Raw genomic sequence first — 20,008 nt, 5'->3', positions numbered from 1 at the left:
AGTCGCAGTAATACAGGCTGTGAGAACTTTCTTGCTAAATGACACGGAATGAACTCAGAGCCAAGGTATGGGAAGAACACTCAGGGTGTTGTCAGAAACAGTATTTATCCTGGTGGCAAACAATGAAGATCAACGAGCGTAAGTTGCAACAAAATGAGCCAACACTACAAATTTAATATCATGAACCAGGGATGAGAAAATCGTGAGGAAAGCTCCAACATACCCCAAAATGGGCAGTATGTAAGGTGACCTGAACAGAATTCAGCAATTCTACTCCTAGGTACTTACACATGACAAATGAAAAATATATGTTCATAGACTGCTGAAAGACAAAAGTTCACAGCAGCATTTTTTCACAGTGACAAAAAAAATGGCAACAATCCAAATTTCCATCAAGTGGTCCATGGATAAAAAATATAGACCATCCACAGTATAAAGTGCTATTCAATAAATCTAATGAATTACTAGTCCTACACTGAAATATTACTGCATGCTAAACGTGAGTGGACCCCAGAGACAGTGTCAGGAGAAAGAAATCAGATACAAAAGATACAATTTTGTATTTTCATTAATATGAAATGTTGAGAAAATAAAAATTATGGAGTCAGGAGGTTAGTGGTTACCTAGGGCTGAAAGGGGCAAATAGGAAGTAATTCATTGCTAATGGTCTGCAGCCTTATATGATGGTGAAATAGTCCAATGTTGGGGTTAGAGCAATAGCACAGTGGGTAGGGCATTTGCCTTGCATGTGGCCAACCCGGGTTTGATTCCGAGAATTCCATATGGTTTCCCAAGCAGTGCCAGGAGTAATTCCTGAGTGCATGAGCCAGGAGAAACCTCTGTGAATCGCTGGATTTGACCCAAAAAAAGCAAAAAAAAAAAAATAGTGCAATGTTACACACTTTTGAAGATGATACAACTTTGAATTGTACCGAAACCATGGAGCTCTACACTTTAAATGGCTGCATATAAACTGTGCTTCAACAAGATTATTAAAAGTCCTGGGGGAAAGATCTGCATATATGAAAATGTAAAATGAACACATAAAACTATACTTACTATCAAAAGTAAAAACACAAGCTACATCTGCATACCCACTACAATGATCAGGTTAAAAAGATTGAAAAGTAAATGCTGGAATGTGGTAAAATGTGGCACAGCAAATGGAAATATAAAATGGCATAGCCATGTTGGAAAAGCAGTTTTGACAATATATTATAAAGTTGGGCTGGAGCGATAGCACAGCGGTAGGGCATTTGCCTTGCACGCAGCCAACATGGCCGACCTGAGTTCAATTCCTCCGCCCCTCTTGGAGAGCCCGGCAAGCTACCGAGAGTATCTCGCCCTCACAGCAGGGCTTGGCAAGCTCCCTGTGACGTATTCGATATGCCAAACACAGTGACAACAAAGTCTCCAATGGAGATGTTACTGGGCCCGCTCGAGCAAATTGATGAACAACGGGAGGACAGTGACAGTGATTATAAAGTTAAACAACTATTTACCATATGCCTTAACAATTCTACTCCTAAGAATTTAAGAGAAATGAACTCACAGTTTCACGCAAAAAATATGATAGTCATAGTTACTTTTATTCATAATAGCCCCAAACTCAAAACAGCCCAGGGAATTAATCAGCAGAATCACAAACAGTAAAATAGTCATACAACAGAATACTACTCAGCAATGAAAAAGAACCGATTTGAGCAGTAACAGCAGGGACTCTCACAGATAAGTTTGAGCAGAACAAGCCTTGCACAAATATAGTACATAGTTTCCATTCATCTATAGCAGCACAAAGATAATCAGTGGCTGTCTAGAGCTGAGGATGGCAGTTGGGGGACTTACTGTGAGGAAACTGAGGTGACGACAATGTTCTTCCAGTTACGGTTTCCCTACTTAGAGGCATATCCAAATGCATCAGATTGTGTACTTACAATGAATATTTTTGTCATACACTTAAATTGTGACTTATTAAGAGCTACACTCAAAAAGCTGTGAGGACAAAGAATTGATTAGAACTATACTACTGTATTATTGAGGAAATAAGTCTCAAAAATGGAAATCAATTAACCAATCTGTGCTTTGCTATCCCCACTGTAAATCATTATCCTTTCATGTCTTTTTCAAACCTTTATATTAGCAGCACCAACACGTACCAGTGTCTGGCATAAGATTTAAAATTGAAAAGATGTGCAGATATACAAAATATTTTCCAATGACCTGAATAAGGGGCTGGAGTGATAGCACAGCGGTATGGCGTTTGCCTTGCACGCAGCCAACATGGCCAACCCGAGTTCGATTCCTCTGCCCCTCTCAGAGAGCCTGGCAAGCTACCAAGAGTATCTCGCCTGCACGGCAGAGCCTGGCAAGCTACCTATGACGTACTCGATATGCCAAACACAGTAACAAGAAGTCTCATGATGGAGACGTTACTGGGCCTGCTCGAGCAAATCGATAAACAACGGGAGGACAGTGACCGTAACCAACCTGAATAATTTTGCTGTATAAGATCTGACACAAGTCCTTATTCAAGAACATTTCATATAACTGTGATATTTGCTATACCATACTTAATCACTGGACAGGAATAAATCATAAATGTACATGTCATAAAGGCAGAGCTTTTACACTGGTGTGAATAAAAGAGTCAAGATACAAGCAGTATCTCACATTAACTCTTCAATAAGCATGTGCTACATGAGCCAGCGTTCCTGCTCACCCTGCATTTTAAGTTCAAGTAACTTCCCTCCCTTCTTCACGACTGAAAAAAATTTCTGGAGGTTACTAGCACAATTCCAGAATGAGAATCAGTTACCCACACCAGCATTCCCATGACCCGAGTAAGTGTAACAGAAAGCTCGTTTGGAATTGAGAGGTGTCAAGCAATGACCAGGGTTTCTGAAACTACTTGATCCCAAGTGGTGTTTGGGGAACCATGCAGTACCAGGTATCAAGTCTGGGTCCTACACAGGCCACGCAAGTGCTTTAGCCCTTAGAACCATCTCCCAGCCCTACATTTTTCACTCCTGGTAGGTAACGCCTTGCATTCTGGAGTGGATTTTTTTGGTATGGGGGGTGGGGGGGCGCAAACCTGGCAGCTCAAGGGTTTACTCCTGGCAGTGCTTAGGGGTACCACAAGCAGTGCTGGGGACTGAACAAGCACTGTAATCCCTGCAATCCCTGAACTATCTCTGGCCCAAGGCTTTATCATTATGATGAAAGTGAAAGATGGGGGGAAGGGATAAAATAAAACAGGAGACAGAGAGTGATTGAGAGAGAGAGAGAGAGAGAGAGAGAGAGAGAGAGAGAGAGAGAGAGAGAGAGAGAGAGAGGGGAAGGGAGGCAGGGAGGGGATGAGGGAAAGAGAGAGAGGGAGAGATGCTCAAGAGAGAATACAGGTTTATCCAGAGGGAAAGAAGCCAAGAGTACACATATCAGGTTGAAATGCAGGAAACTCTTCAGGCTGGAGAATGTGACATAAAACAAAAGGAATTACACATCTCAAGCTGATGCAGGTGAATACCCAAGACGAAGAATACACCAAAGGTTTATTTTTTTCTAAACCTACCTCAGCCTTACTATGTAGCTGTTAGAAAAGATGAAGTCATAAAATTTATATACAAGTGGTACTACATGGAAAGTATCATATTAAGCGAAATTACTCAGAAAGAAAGGGATAGACATAGAAAAATTGCATTCATCTGGGGAACATAAAGTAACAAAATAGGAGACTAACACCCAAGAATAGCCGAGATAAGTACCAGAAGGTTTACTCCATGGCTAGGAGGCCAGCTGCACATGCTAGGGGAAAAGGCAGCTCAGATAGAGAAGGGAGCACCAAATAAAAAGTGTTGGGAGGATCCTCCCAGGATGGTAGATGCGTGCTGAGAGTAGACTATAGACTGAACATGATTGCCACTTGATGCCTCTTTTGCAAACCACAGCCCCCAAAAGGAGAGAGAGAGAACAAAAGGGAATGTCCTGCCACAGAGGTAGGGTGGGATGGGGGGGGGATGGGGCGGGGGGGGGGGGATACATTGTATAACTGAAACCCAAGCACAAAAATTTGTAAGTCTACAACTGTTCCTCATGGTGTTTCACTAATAAAAATTAAAAAATAAACCTACCTCAGCCTTTCTTCTTCCTACTTGTGTGGACTTATCCTTAGGCAAGTGTTGTGTATTCTATGATAGATGACTATAATCCATGTTCTTAAGATGACTATAATCCATGCTCACCTCACAAACTCTGGCAGTCCAAGTGCAACTCGATTCCACATAACCTAATGAATACAGTTTAGACCTGACAATTTAATGTCTCTTAAACTTAAGTTTAGAGCTTGATTTCTTGAACGAGATTGGTCTAATGAATGAATTTAGCAACTTAAGCCTGGACATGGCAGAGAGGCAATATCCTAGAAAACTGTCTTGATAGTAACCCAGGAGCCAGGCAGAGTACAGCACTCAGCAGCACTATCCAGTCTCTGCCAGGCATTGGGTTAAATCCTCACAAACACACCAGTCCTAATTCAGGTACTCAAGCCTGTCATCAAAAACCTAATTACACGGAAATTCAGCGTCATCTGTGTAAATACACGAGATTCCTTAGGCCATCAACCTCTTCCAAGACATTTCTAACCCTTTTCATTAAAAAACAAAACAAAAAAACCCCTGGGAAATTCTGCCTCAATTTAGTAATAACGCAGAGCCAAATTCAATTCTGCTCATGCCCAATCTCTAAATCAACTTTGAGAGAACCAGGCTTTCCAAGTGTTGGAATTACCAAACCTTCAAAAACATTCAGGCCAGGAGTGGAAAGACACCCAGCTGGCCACTGAAACCTGCACTGTCTGACAGGGTGACCACTGGTCACCCTGTGGCTCTTGAGCACTTAAAAGTGACTTATTTTGATTGAAATGCACTAGAGAATCGATGTCAGATTTCAAAGAATAAGGAAGAAATATCACTGATAATTTTTATATTATGTGCCAACATATTACTTTGGATTTTTAAGTACTGACAGGTTTTTTAGCTTCTGCTGTGTTCCAACAATGAACAAGTGGGTTCTAACAATGAATAACTTGTACAGTCTTTAACTTCCTTAATGATTATCCTCTGAGTATCTGGATAAAGAATACCTATAATTTTTACACATACAAAAGGCTCGTGATATAGTTGAGAATTTTTATAGGGTATAAAAAATTACAACTTTAGTCTTAATCCTGTTAATTTTTGTTAATTCTGTAGTTTGTTTCCTGTTAGACCCACTAAGTCTATTAAATGATCAGTCAGAAAGCATTTGAATCTCAAATTGACTTTTTGGAAGGACTTTTTTGGGGGCACGTACCCTATTGTAAATCTCATAAAATAAGGAATTTCTAAGTTCATAAGACAATAGGACAAGGCACTATATGGCAGAATTAACTATCATATTGATTGCACCTCTGGCATACCACAGAAAAATTATTTTACTGCACTACTGTTATTCTGTGACATTTGTGAATATAGGTTTTGGGGAAACACACCCGGCCCACTGCTGGTGGCTGCTGCCAGCAGAGCTCACGGGGTGCTGGTGGCTGAGCGCCCATGCGTGAAGCATGCTCTAGTCCTGTGAGCTCCCTACCAGTGCACAGGTACTTTTTGTTGTGTTATTTCAGGGCATATCCTTGTCAGGTGTCAAGTACCTATTCTTTTCAGAGGTCTTGCTTTGTAGAAATTCCTAGGGTAGGAAGTTGAATGACAGAAGCACCTTAGAACTTTTTGAAGCTTGAACTGGTTCTACCTGGATGCAATGCATTCATTAATAAGAACCCTCGGGGAATTGATTTCTTAACCTCATCTAATGCCAGGCTGCTCCCAAGGTTTCTGCCGCTTCTCTGATAACTAAGCTCACCAGTCTTCCTTTTCTGTCATTTACTACACATGAAAGACCATAAGTCATCAGTAGTAGCCCACGGACTTCCAGGACCAATGATCTTCTAATGCCCCTCTTGTCTCGCCCAAGCCACAACATCCTTAGCACAGCAGGATTCAGCCGTCCTATCTCCTTGACCCACCTCTGCAGCCCACAGTCGCTTCCTTCTCTGTGTCTGAGATGGACGGTTTAAATGGAAACGGCACAGGCAAATAAGCCGAGGACAAATGCCTGAGGACTCTGCAGCATTCCATGAAAGACACCTGGGAAAGCTTACCCCTGCTCCAACGGCGACCTGCTGCTGATGCAAGGAATCCATTCCAACCCACGTGGAGGAACTAGTTTCATGTGTCCCCCCCTTACCATTGGTCCTGCTTTGTCTCTACAACTCATGAGCTCTTCTACGGTCCTCAGTGTCCTCTCCACCGCCCAGTTTTCTCACAACTTTTCATTCATCCTTCTTGGCTTTCTCTCTCATGGCTCTGCCTACCAGCTAAGGTCCAATCCTTCACGTTAGAATTGGTGTCATCTATCTTTGGTTCTCTCAAAATCAGATGTTCTCTGTTATAATTATTCTGCCCTTAAGATTCTTGGGCTGGAGAGACAGCAGGTAGGGTGTTTCCCTTGCACGCGGCTGACCCAGGTTTCGACCCCCGACATCCCGTATGATCCCACAAGCACTGCCAGGGTGATTCCCGAGTGCAGAGCCAGGAGTAATCCCTGAGAATTTCGGGCCAGGTGTGACCCCAAAACAAAACCAAAAGATTTGATCCTTCGAGAAGTGGAAAAACAACAGCCGGATGTCTTCCAAGACTGGGTCTTCCCATCTTTTACAATTTATTTAGCATTTATTTAAGGGTTTTTTTGGGGACACACCCAGTGATGTCAGCAATCAGCCTGGGACTGGCCACACACACACACACACACACACATACACAGGGCAAATGCTTCATTTTCCTATTCGATCTCTTCGGCTTCCCGCTCTTACACTTCAATGACCACTAATATGTGTTAGTTCTGCTTTCCAAATCTTTCAGTACTTGCAACTTTGCTCTTATTATTGCCTTTGTTCTGTCCCTGATCATCTTGCTGCAATGGCTATAAAGTGTTTAATAGGTATGCCTGCCTTGAATCCCAAACCTCTCTAGCCTGAGTTTTTCCCCATTTGGAACCTACCCATCATAAACTGGTGTGAACATCCCTTTGAGAAGTGTCACCTGCTTTTATCTGACCAGGCAGCCCTCTAAGAGTCTCCTGTTTTTGTGTGTTACATGTTCTGCCTAAGGAATGCCCAGACTTTCTAGTCTGCATGTTCTGCTAGCCCTTTATTCCCTGAGCTCTGACCTATTTATTTTGAAAGACTGTTCAATCATTTCCAAGCCACCTCTGAGTTTTGTGGCCCTCCTTCTCTCCACCCCCACAAAATCCAGTTGTTTTATTACCATAGCATTTATTACTCTTTATAGTATTCTTTTAAACTTGTTTCATCTCAGTCACTAAAACTTAACCTGCCAGAGTTCAGTTACCTTTGGTTTCTATATGTGTGATCGCAAACACTCCAGAAAATCAAGTAGTTTTTAATAGTTGCTCCAACAGTAAATGACTAGATTTTATTTAGATTTAGCAGAGGGATCATCAGAATCCAGTGTCCTTTATTATTTGTAGGCTTCAGGAGCTAAGACCGGAGATAGAATCTGCTAGCACATCTCATAACTGGAGAAAATACAAATTTAACAGACGGGCAGAAATATTTTTATTGTTTTTAATGACCATTAACATTAAGTGCTTACTGTGTGTCTGGTCCAAATGCATACCTTTCCATTTCATTCTCCCACAATCTTGAGGTAGGAAGTAGTATTACCTATTTTTATAGGCGAAGTGAGGCACAGAGAAGTATCTTGTCCTGTGTCACAGAGATGGTGAATCCATCTCACAGTTTGTCTCGGGAACCCAAGTTCTTAATGATTATGCCAAAACTCACTACCTCTGGACATTGTGAAAATTGTGTTTCAAAAGATTCACAATTCCCCCCTTTAAAATATAATGGAATCTAAACTTTAAGTTGTGACTGTGTTCTGACAGACCATCCTACCCCCACCCCAAAGGTAACAGTTTTCCAATCATATTTCAATCACAAAAGTCACATTAGATTTTACATTAGAAATTTCAAAATACATTTTTATGGTGAGGGTAATAAAGACCTGTGTTTACCCGTTCCCAATAGTTGTTTTCCTAAGCTAGTACAGAGTTCTACCAAATACTTTGAATTTAATTGTGTGGCAACAGATAAACAAAAAAATTAATAAAGAATCTGTGACATCAGTTAATTCAATGCAACTTTAGAAGTCAGGTAATTTTCAGTTTCACTGTAATGTACTGCCAACTCTAGACATAAGGGTGGAGATGACAAATTTCCTTGCAAGCATTATTTTCTTATTTTCTACTTCTAAATAATGGGATAATTTGGCAAGATCATTTGGAAGGTTTATTTATTAAAATATAATAATAAATTGTTCCATATCAGTTTAGAACAAACTAATACAAGCTGTTCCTATACATTTTCTATATTTCTTGTGATGTTTTTGATACCTTATTTATGAACAGGACAACACTTTCTAATAAAGAAATTAAGGAGTATTACAGAAGAAGTATGGAAATCATAAAACAAAGCCAGAGACATAAGTATCTATGATTATCATGATTTTTAAGCAATAAAACTCATATATAAATACCAAGGTAAAGGAACAAAACGTAATGGAACTACTGTAATAAACAATTATCATCAAATTCCCAAATCTCTTTGCATGTTTCCATAAAGACTATCTATGCTCCAACAGTGCTCACAGTGTTCTTGACTAATGGAACTTTTTCATAACGCTGGCAGTAGGTTTATTGGCAAGAGGGTCCCAGCACAGTGGTGATTCATCATCAGTATCTATCAATCTCAGCATGCCAGATTAAATGAAGACACTAAGAACTTAGTAGTAGGAGAAAGCATTCTCCTCTGGTTCTAAGTTCTGGGGTCCTCACGGCTGCCTCTTAGTCCAGGGCAGAGGGAAGAAGCACAGGGTGACTAACAGACAGACAGTCCTCATCACTTAAAAACTTTCTACTTTTTTCCTGGGATATGAGTTGATGCTTATGTTCTTTGCCACTCTAAAAACAAGTAACCACCTACCTCATTATTAGCTACTGGTCTACAATTATTGATGGTTTAATATCTGAAAATGCAGCATCTTCTGAAAATATAATAATGCCACATTTTCAACTATCACTAAACACTGGCATAATTTCGTTTTCTTTAGTGCCTTTTACTTTCAGAATCAGTTGATTAAAAGACAAAGTATCTCCCATTCAATACAGGAATTCTGTGATTTAAAAAAAAATGTTTTCCAGCTTAAGCACAGAAAATAGTACCAACACAAAGTTGTTTGGGTAAAGTTAATCACAGAAAAAAAACCTTTCAACAGTTGTGCCTCAAAAGGATTCACTACAAGTATACCAGATAGTAATTTCCTCTACAGGAAATCAAGAAGCAATTTAATGTTAGAATTTAAAGATCTGAGTAGAAAAGAGGTCAAGTAAAAGAGATAACCACTATTATTCATAATATAACAAAGAAAAAATATATAGGTTATGTGGGAAAACAACTGTGTCGAAGACACAATATTGGCATGCTCAATTTTTTTTTCCTTTTAACTAGGGAAATATCTGTACAAGAATAAGGGGCACTTCACATTTAAACATCCATTGTCAATATGTTCACTTCAGTATAAATTAACTTGTAAGTAGCTGGTCCAAATAAACTACAGTCATCCTATAAGTAACTGCACTCACTTTAATAAGCATTTATTTCTTACTAGTTTTACCTATTTCCTGATAATCTGATTTATATGGAACTTCCTCCATGAAAGAATGTAATTTGATATTATTACCAATTCATAAAGTTGATGTCAGATGGTAAATTCAGTTACCCTGGAATTTTAAAAAAGAGTTTCATGCTTGCTCAAATGTAACTTGTTAGGGCATATGCTTTCTTCAACTACAGTAAATAAAATTATTAATTATTTACAGCGAATTTAAAGTCTTTTTCAGTTAAAGAAATATCCCTATGTTTTGCTATAATATAGTATGGTTGTTCTTAAATTTCACTATTCCTACATTTAGAAAGTAATGTGTTGAAAAGGAATCCGCTATTTTTACTAGCTCATTTAAACTGAACTCTTTGAAAAACTGCAAATATGATGAAGGTGATTCTCAGGCATTTTTTGTGGCTGTGTTCTAGGTCAAATGTTTATTGAATAAAAACTGACGTAACAGTGTAACAAATTTAAAAACCTGTGTACTTAAAAAGCAAATCCATGTAATATGCAACAGTTAAACACCTGACTTTTAAAATGGTATTTTAGCTATCACCAAAATAATCAGTTCTAGAAATCATTACTTATAATATTTCAATCACACTGCTCCTAAAACTATATCTGATTCATAACCATATCTGAAAAACAGATTAAAACTATGGTTGGACAATTTCTCCGGCAGTCAAAAGACTAAACAATTTTAATAACGCTTATAATTCTCCTAAATGAAAAGAGAGGCCAGAGCAATGATAGAGTCCAACTGGCAACAAATCCACTGCAAACAAAGAGTTGCCCTACAGTGCAATTTCCAGAAATATTGCTTTCTCTTTATGCAGTGGTGGTCTTACTTGAAAACAAGTATTTACAAAAATATCTGGAGCGTGGAAACTAACTTGATAAACTAGATCTGAGGTTCAAAACTTATGTAGCCTACACCAGCCCCTCTTTTCAGGGGGAAAAAAATCACTCAGTGCTCCCCTGGGAAACTACTTTTTTAGAGAACAAAGAGGGCGCTCCCTCCTATTTTACTTGATGCTACCTCCACCCCACCGGAAATTGTTCCAGTAACATCATCCACTTGGGGAACACCGACCTAGACTTTCATTCTGTTTCCAAAGTATTTCATTGTCAGTAGTTTCAGCTACACATTTAAATACCTAATGTAATATATTATGTCCAACTTACACTATACAGTGTTCCCATCTAGATATACAAATATCAGTATGTGGCATTATGTAGGATATTATAATATTTCCTAGAATAATAGGTTTGAATAAAGCCTGGAGCATTTTAGCTTTAAAACATTTTCTTTTTGATTTCTAAGGTGAATGTTTTGCAGGAAGTCACTGACAGAAAACTGAATTTAAAGTCAAATGCTCATTTTCATAAATTTTAACAAAGACGGTTACTATAACAGACTTAAGTAAATACTGTCCTAGATAAATATATTAATCAAGTAGCATTTGACACCAATGAACACTGAACTTTCTGTAAAACCACAGGAGTTTCTTCTACTGGAGCAGCTGTTGCATAAAAGTGACTTATGACAGAAGCTACACGTAAAATTACACGACAAATAAGGAAAAGTCACCGACCGCAGTGACGAAATTATACCAGAACAACAACCTCTAAGAAATATGAACAGTGAAGTGCCACAGGTACAGTAAATATTTTCCTGTAATAATGAAAGACAACAAAATAATTCTTTTAACAATCAGTAGTAGAAAGCAAATGTATTATTCACATTTTTAAGAAAATTTTCATGGTGTGCTGTGCATGTATGAAAGCTTACAAAATTGAAAATGTGAACTCAAATGGGTTCATATGAAGTTTAGTTATAACAAAAAATTTAGGAAATAATATTTTCCTTGAGGAAAGGATATTTTCCATAACTGGTTTAAAAAGCACCTATGAAAACTGTGGTCAGCTGCCACACGTGGAGGTTTTGGATTCTTTCATCAACTGCAGTGCAACAAAAGGCATTTCACAGCATCACTTTAGGGAAAATGTTGTCTAGTCTAGCATCACATGAGAAGAAACTTAAAACTCTTTTAACTGTTCATAATACACAAACTGTTCACAGTAGCAGCAGTTGCTCCTGTACATGCCCTTAAAAAAATACAAAACAGAAGCAATAAAGTAGAGGGAAATTTCTGACAAGGTAAGAGTAGCAGCATTAAGTAGGAAAGCAAACACTTTGAGAAAGCTTACGATAAACAGTACTGTGCAACTTTCAGTCATACCCAGTAAAGTGCACAACTCAGTAATAACAGTTTCCCTGTGTTGAAAACACAAAACCTATTTATTGGTACTTCAGATATTAAATAAGAGATATCCACTGTAGTAGCCCTGATCTTCCAGCATTTCTTAATTTTAATCTTCCAGCATTTCTTAACCATTCAGTTGTGTTTTGTGGAAATATTTATTAACATAATTTTAATACAATTTTTTTTCTACAGAAGACTGAATTAAGTCTCTATAACATTTTCAGTTATAGCAATAACAATTAATAAATTATAAATTAACAAAATTTTTGTTTTTACTTAAAAATTATTTATCAAACACTAACCTCCAGATTACCTGGAAAATTAATATGCAAATTGTTATAAATCTGGCATCCCAATTAAATTCTGATTTTAAAAGTATATAAAAGTCCCTCAAATTATTTCAAGTTCCACTCAAAAAGTTTTATTTCACCTTTTTCATAAGTTATTAAGTTTACAACCTGCTTAACATTTTACCCAACTGCGGGAAAACTGCCTGGAAATGCAAAGCACAATAAAATGATATGAAAAGAACAAGTAAAAATACCCGTTAAACAAAATTACTGTAGCTGACAGCACTTAAAATTGGTGATCTGTATTTTTTTAAAAAGTTGCATAGCTGCAAGATGGTTCACTGCTAATTAACTGTTGAGCAGTTGAAGAGGAAACAATATATCTAATGAACTGCAATTCCATAGACAATTCTAGATTTCATTAATTAAAATGTAATTATGTAACTTGATTTACTCTTTGGACTGCATTCTGATCATAGTAAGCCTTTAATTGTAAAATACATATTAACACATTTTTGCTTTCCTATGTAGAAGTCTATTTTCCACTCTTGAGGAAAACAGAAGAACTTGAGATCATGGTCTACATTCAGAGAATGTTTTACTGCTTGATTACATTTCTTGGTTTCACATTTAAGACTTTATATAAGAAGTAAATTATGTGGTCTTCAATTTAAGAATAGATGAATGCAGAAATACCATGTCGGGGAAAATAAAGAGACCCCAAACAAAAACAAAACAAGTCAAAATAAAACTAGTTGCGCAACTCTATAAAGAACTTAATAAAAAGTGAATCAACTTTTAAATTAGTTAACTTTGGCGTCTGAATACAACATGTTTATCAGCATTACCTATGCAGATGACTATTAAGGGATGTGCAGCATTTTCAAAATCCCTGTTTGTCCTTTATATGTATGTTTGGTACAGTGAATTCTGTGGTTATTGTCCTCTCTTCACCAGGAATTTTTCCCCCTATGTGATTGTCCATTTCTGCATTGCTGAGTCTCACAGAACTCAGATTTCTGGCGGAGTATGCCTACATTTTGTTTTCAATTGTCCAGAGACAGATAGATCCTCATATCCACTCCGTTTTCAAGCATCTTGAAAGAAAATCTGTGTAAAAGCAGATACATTCGGATTAAGACGGGATTCATAAATACTAATACAAACTAAAAATATGTTTCCCCAAGAACATTAATTTAGTTTCAGGAAACTTTCAAAACAATCACTATTGAAAATTTTCATAAAATTAGCATGTGTCAAAGAACAGGACAAGGACAAAGAAGGACCAATTAAAGCTTTAAACAGCCAGGTAAAAATAGCCAATACGTGGTTACTCTCTCTGCACAAGAGACGATGGAGTACAGAAAATACACATATAAAGTTATTATTCTTTTCTCCTCAAAATGAAAATCTCAAATTAAAAATGGGAATCAATAATCAAGACTTTAGATATTAACATTTCTTCCATTTGTACCAACTATTAAATCCCTTAGAATATCAGAAATTCTGCATTCTGCTGCCACATGTTGACTTATAAAAAAAGTTTTATTTAATGGGGCTAAAGAGAGCACAGTGGGCAAGGTGCTTGCCCTGCACCCTGCTACCCTGGACTGGATCCCTGGGGCCCCAGAGGTTCCCTCAAGCATAGGTAGGAGTGATCCCTAAGCACAGAGCAAGGAGTAAGCCTAAGCACTGCGGAGGTGGCCTCTACACCACACACACACGCTTTCTTTAAGCACTGAATTCTCTTAAAACGCATATATTTGTAATAAGAGGTCAAAAGGGATAGGAGAAACTTATCATGGAACAAATAAGGGAAGTCAGATACAGAAAAAATGTTAAAGTGAAAATTATCCAGGTCTATAGGTTCTTACAACTGAGACTTCAAAACCTATATAGACACTCTCCAGTGATCCAACTTCTAGGGGCAGCTGCCATCCAACTGGGGTTTTACATGTAAAACTAAAGAAATAAAAGATAATAACGATACACAGGGCAAAGAAACTGAAATATTCAAAACAGATCTATGCAGACTGACTGTGAGACATACACATTTACATTCAAATACCCTCAATCACTATGTGTGGCTGCAATGTTCTTATTACTTCACAATTCAAATGCGTTAAATGTAATTTGAGTAACCCCCCAGTTTCAAAAGATTCGTCTTTTACAGTTTCGAGAGAGACGTCTTTCCATACCCCAAAATTCACTCTGCCTTTCAAATTTCACATGTCAGCCTACTCATGACAAGAGATCTCGATTTCCAGTTCCTATTGCAGCTGCTATCACTGTTCAATTAAATCTCCTTTTAAAACATTCTAACCTGCTAATAGCCTCACAAAAGTAACAGAATTCCTTAAAGTAATTACCTTCAACTCTGACAATTTCATATTTGAAACCAAGTATTATTGAGATAAAAGGACTAGACCTCAGGATATTATTGTTCAGTCTTAGCCACTTAGAAGAAAATTGTTTTCTTATCACCGTATCCTGAATTTAGAAGCTCCTTCTGAAACAATCCAGGATCAGCTAAAATGTCTCTCCCTGAAATAAAAACCCAATGCTCGATGTCATTTCTGCAAGTTTCTTTTATAAAATAGATTTTTAAAGTTTTTTTCCAAGGTAGCAATTAAGTTAACCATTTTTCCCCCAAGCTACATAATCCTAGTTAAATCACTTAATGGGACGTAAGAAAAGCAATACTTAAATGAGGTCACTACTCAATTCTCTAAACAGTTTTAGTTAATGCAGAATCATAAATAAGCTAAACAAGCAGAACAAAATAAAACCTGTACATTTTTAAAATTAAGTTTTGCCCTACAATATAAATAGTACTACATTATATGCTAATGATAGATTATATTGAATAAATGAGTCTATGATGTAACTTTTTAAAGAAAATGCTCACATCTATAATAGAAAAATAGCCAACAACAAAGTTGTTGGAGCCAGAATGCCCATTCAATCAAGGAACTACCTCTGTGACCTCTTTGTAACTTAATTTTCTCATCTGAGTAATAGAAATAGTGGAGTACTGAGCTCCCATTGGTTCTTACAGCAACTGTAAGCAATTAAAAGATATTAAAATCTTAGGACAATGCCTGGGATATAATAACGCATTATACACCTCAACTTACTGCTATTACTAGAAATATGATACTGTATTACCTAAGAAACATATCTTAAAGTAATAGATGAGAGCATGGAATTTGACTCTGAACAAAGGCAATCTGCTTCCCTAACAAACAGAAATTAGTTACTCTGACTTATAGGTTTCTCACTGGAAAATGGAGTCACAATGTGTCATTCACGGGTCTCTTTTTAAAATATAAGCAAAAATGACACCAGCTGTTGTTAAGTACTATGAACACAGAAGATAGTTAATGATTATCTTTGGGAATCAAGAAAGTCTTTTTTTCTATAAACGTTTTAATGACAAGAACTCATACACACAGACAAACACATCAAAGAGTAAATGAATGAACAAAGCAGGTTGCTGAGGACACATTATTCAGGTAATATTTTTGGAAGTAATTAAAACAGAAAAAAGGTAGAATTACCTATAAAACTGGATGCTGATGCTTAATCTGAAGGGTGCTCAGGGCAAGATCTATTTACTTCAAACCATTCATCTATGCAGCTAAGAAAAGAACAGAAAACAATGCTGAAAGACATGGTTTAATTATATCATATGGTGATGATAAAAAGTTATTGATAATATTACCTCAGAAAAAATCAATGCTTTGGGTCATATTTGTCATATAAGTATAAAGGGATATGCTTATTCTATTTTATTTTGGGAGTTAAGTAAGCAATCTTTGCAAAATTAAACTTTGAAGAACTTTTTTCCCTGCTGGAGATGGAGCCTCAGCAGAGTCCCATCCCTAGTCCCCAGCAAGTGAAGGTTCAAGGTAACACTAGAAGCAAAAGGGAACCCAAACAACTACCAACCCATTTTGTCAACATTCAAATTTAAGTGACAGATAGGAATAGATCTTTTAAAAGTGTTTTAAAAGTATTCATTTATATATAATTACCAATCTGTGATACCAGACACAAAAACAAAGTTAGCAAGCTTGACTATATACTGAAGAGTGAAATGAACTGGGGATAGGGGCAGAGGCGTTGGGCTATGCCTGTGGCTCAGGGGACCATATGTCGTGCTGTGGATCTACCCAGGTTTGGCCACATGCAAGGTGAAATTCACATGAGTCATTCTCCTGGTCTGTGCTCAGGGAGTCACTCCTGGCTGGATGCAGGGGACAGTCTGTGGTATCAGGAATCAAATCAGGGCTGGCTTGGGCAAGGTAAACTCCGGGTCCCTCTCCAACCTCTTCCACCCGACCCTGATGAATTCGTAAAAATTAATCTGCTACTTGTTCTTTGATTTTTAAGTACATAAATTTCTAATCATATCAGGTTTTTGCATTCCTGACAAATCAAATTTGGTTGTGGGGTATTATTAACATACTGTTGGTATTTTTGTAAAATTTTTTTTAAATTTAGGGTCAAAAATGAGTGCTTTTTAATTTTATTTCTCACACTATCTTCACCTCACTTTGGCATCAAGTTTACACTTGATCACTTGACATCCTGTTACTCATGGAGTTGCTCAAGCGGGCGCCAGTAACATCTCCATTCATCCCTGTTATGTGCTAGTGTAGCCCAATGGCGTGTGCTCGTTCTAGGAACATGAAGAATCTCAAACTGATCATTCAGGGTCTTGATGAAGAAGTCTAACCATGTCGTAAGTGGGCGGCAATGCGATCTTTTGACGTCCCGTGGAATCCAGTTGGTAATGGCTCTGGTCCAGCGGTCGTCTCCAAATCTCATTACATGTCCAGCGCATCTGATTTTCGATGCCTTGGCAAATGAGATAGTGTCCCTGATTCTTGATAGTCGACAGAGGTTGAAACTCCGGAGTTTTTCTCTCACTTGAGTGAAGCGTGATACTCCAAGCATAGCTCTTTCAATTTCTCTTTGGGAGACCCGAATAGCATTCTCATCCTGTTTTCGTAGGGCCCAGGTCTCTGAGGCGTATGTTAGTGCAGGAAGAACAGTGGAATCGAAGAGATGTGCCCAGAGCTGGAGGTTCTTCGTCCTCTTAGCTATATCTTCGAAGCTCTTGAAGGCGTTCCAAGCTGCTCTCTTCCTCCTGTGCAACTCAGGTGCCAGGTCATGTTGACTTCTCGACCTAGGTACACATAACTGTTGCATTCGGAGATGTTTGTTCCGTTGAGAGTGAATGGAATGTCAGGAACAAGACCGTTTCTCATAAACATTGTCTTTGTGAGATTCACCCATAGTCTGACAGTAAATAAGTTTATACTATTCTCATAAAATAAGAAGTATCTTTCATCTTCTTGTTCTGGATTAGTATTAACTTACTCAATTTCGATTTCCTATTTCCAAAGTATTAAAGAAATTGCTCAATACTTCCAATTAACACTGCAATTTTCTCATTTTTAGTATTTAAATTAAGTTTCTTCTCTTTCTATTTTTCTATATTGTTTACTTTTCCTTCTGCAGGTATTCTGCCAGACACTTAAACTTCTTTTCTTTCTACTCTGACCCAAATCCTTCAAATGTCAGTCTAAAAAATGTCTATCCGACCCTGCTGAATGTTACAATAAAACTATGTTTTATTATTCAGCTGTGAATATTTTCCAATTTTCCTTACATCTGAGTATTTTCTAATTTCCATTATGATATATCCTATGATCCTTGAGTTATTTAGAAGTATGTGTAAAGATTATTTACATTTTATTTTGGATGTCTGGGCTGGAGCGATAGCACAGCGGTAGGGCGTTTGCCTTGCACGCAGCCAACATGGCCGACCCGAGTTCGATTCCTCCGCCCCTCTCCGAGAGCCTGGCAAGCTACCGAGAGTATCTCGCCCGCACGGCAGAGCCTGGCAAGCTCCCCGTGACGTATTCGATATGCCAGACACAGTAACAACAAAGTCTCCAGTGGAGATGTTACTGGGCCCGCTCGAGCAAATCGATGAACAACGGGAGGGCCTTTACCTTTACCTTTGGATGTCTAACAGTGTTCTGTATGGTATGAATTCTTTGTTAAGGCTTGCTGAATGGTGCTGAACATAAACCAATTCCTGAAATATTTCATGTGTGCTTGAAAAGGAAATGCAGTTTAGTTTTAGTTGGTGGGTGTGGACACGCTCACTAAATGAAATATGTTAGTTGTATTGCACAAGTTTCCCAGGTTTTAGATTCACCATATGTCTACTTGTCTCAATAAAAAGTATGTGAAATTTTCCATTATCACGCTTTTTAAGAGAGTTTTATACATATTTTCCTGAAAGGCTGTGTTCTCAGACACATGAAAACTAATTTTATATACTGTTTATATACTTTTATCTTATGCTAGTAATGTCTTTTGGTAGTTCTGTCTGATGGTAATTTAGCTTTTGCAGTTTATGTTTTGGAGGGGGAGCAGTTTGGGCCACACCCAGCAGTGCTCAGGGTTACTCCTGGCTCTGCTCTCATGACTCACTCCTGACGGCGCTCAGGGGACTATGCGAGCTGCTGAGGATCAAATGCAGGCAAATGCCCTACCTGCTCTACTATTATTCTGGCCCCAACCTTGCCAGTTTTCTATTGGTCAGTATTTGCCTGGACAGAGTTTACTATCATTTGCTTCCTTATTTTCCAATGCTCCTGGGTTTAAGCGTGTTGCCTATCGACAGCATATTCTAACTCCCTGTCCGTTTTCAACTGGTGAGTTTGTTTTATTTAGATTCTAATTACTGGAATCTAATAAATAATGGATTTATTTTGCCTCATCAGTATCTACTATTTTCCCTATGCTTTTCTGTAATCTCATCTCAGCCTTAAAATACAATTCAACCTTATTTCTTTAATGCTTTAGTGTTAAAGCTTTCTATACTTTTTTTTTTAATGTTAAATTTCTCCATTGTTGCTTTGGAGTCACATACACTTAGGTGGCTGGAATCCCAGCTCTGTCATTTACTAACCGTGTGGCCTTGGAAGGATTTTGTATGATCCTTCAGTTTATTTCCTCAATTGTGAAATGAGATGTTATAAGGTTTACATGAGAGAGAACCTATTTAAGAAGTTAAGGCAGTACCTAGATCATAGTAAATATGTATCAGGTGTTTTATATATTTATTTTTGTTGTTACGGATAAAATTCAACTGCTAGCAGACTAAAAAGCCATTGTTTTTTGAGACCTGGAAGGAGGTAGTTTTAATAAAGAAACCAATCTCAAAGTCTGAGAATAAGCTTTTAACTCTAATATCAACTTGGTTAACATAAAAATACTCACCCTTTATGATATATGCATAGACAAGGCAGCCGTGCTATCGTATCTCCTTGCTGCAACTCTTCAAGGCATATTGCACATTCCCCAGCATCTTTACTCAGGACATCCTCTGGGGAAAGAAAAAATGAATTCAGGGCAATAAAACTGAAAGGAGAATGTATGTAAATGCTAATTAGAGGAGTGATTGGCATACTGTTAAAATTCTTAAGACTCAGCACCCATAACTGAAAGACTCTTCATGAATCAGTGAAAAATGTTCACGTTTCGTCAGTGTCTCATTTCTATTTATACTCACTAGGCATTATAGTAAGTGCGAACAGTACGGTGTCCTCTAAACAGAAAAGATTTTGCTAGAACGCTATCTGTGTAATTTCTT

The 20,008-nt window shown here is 37.8% G+C and overlaps 1 protein-coding gene across 1 annotated transcript in view; it reads right to left on the bottom strand.

Moving 5' to 3' along the window:
* Positions 1-12,056: 12,056 nt before the first annotated feature.
* The window catches only part of ZNRF2 (zinc and ring finger 2), a 94,302-nt gene continuing 86,350 nt past the window's right edge, over positions 12,057-20,008 (bottom strand). Inside the window, exons 3-5 of the mRNA XM_056118356.1 lie at positions 19,636-19,741; positions 15,891-15,970; positions 12,057-13,440 (exon numbers count right to left, since the gene is read on the bottom strand). Coding sequence (XP_055974331.1) covers positions 15,913-15,970; positions 19,636-19,741 — 164 coding nt within the window. The 3' untranslated portion in view covers positions 12,057-13,440; positions 15,891-15,912. The remainder of the gene's footprint in view (positions 13,441-15,890; positions 15,971-19,635; positions 19,742-20,008) is intronic.

This window comes from Sorex fumeus, unplaced genomic scaffold, assembly GCF_029834395.1.
Source record: "Sorex fumeus unplaced genomic scaffold, SorFum_2.1 ptg000037l, whole genome shotgun sequence".
Taxonomy (NCBI): Eukaryota; Metazoa; Chordata; class Mammalia; order Eulipotyphla; family Soricidae; genus Sorex; species Sorex fumeus.
Note: the sequence above shows the minus strand (reverse complement) of the source record. Positions and strands in the feature narration are given on the sequence as shown.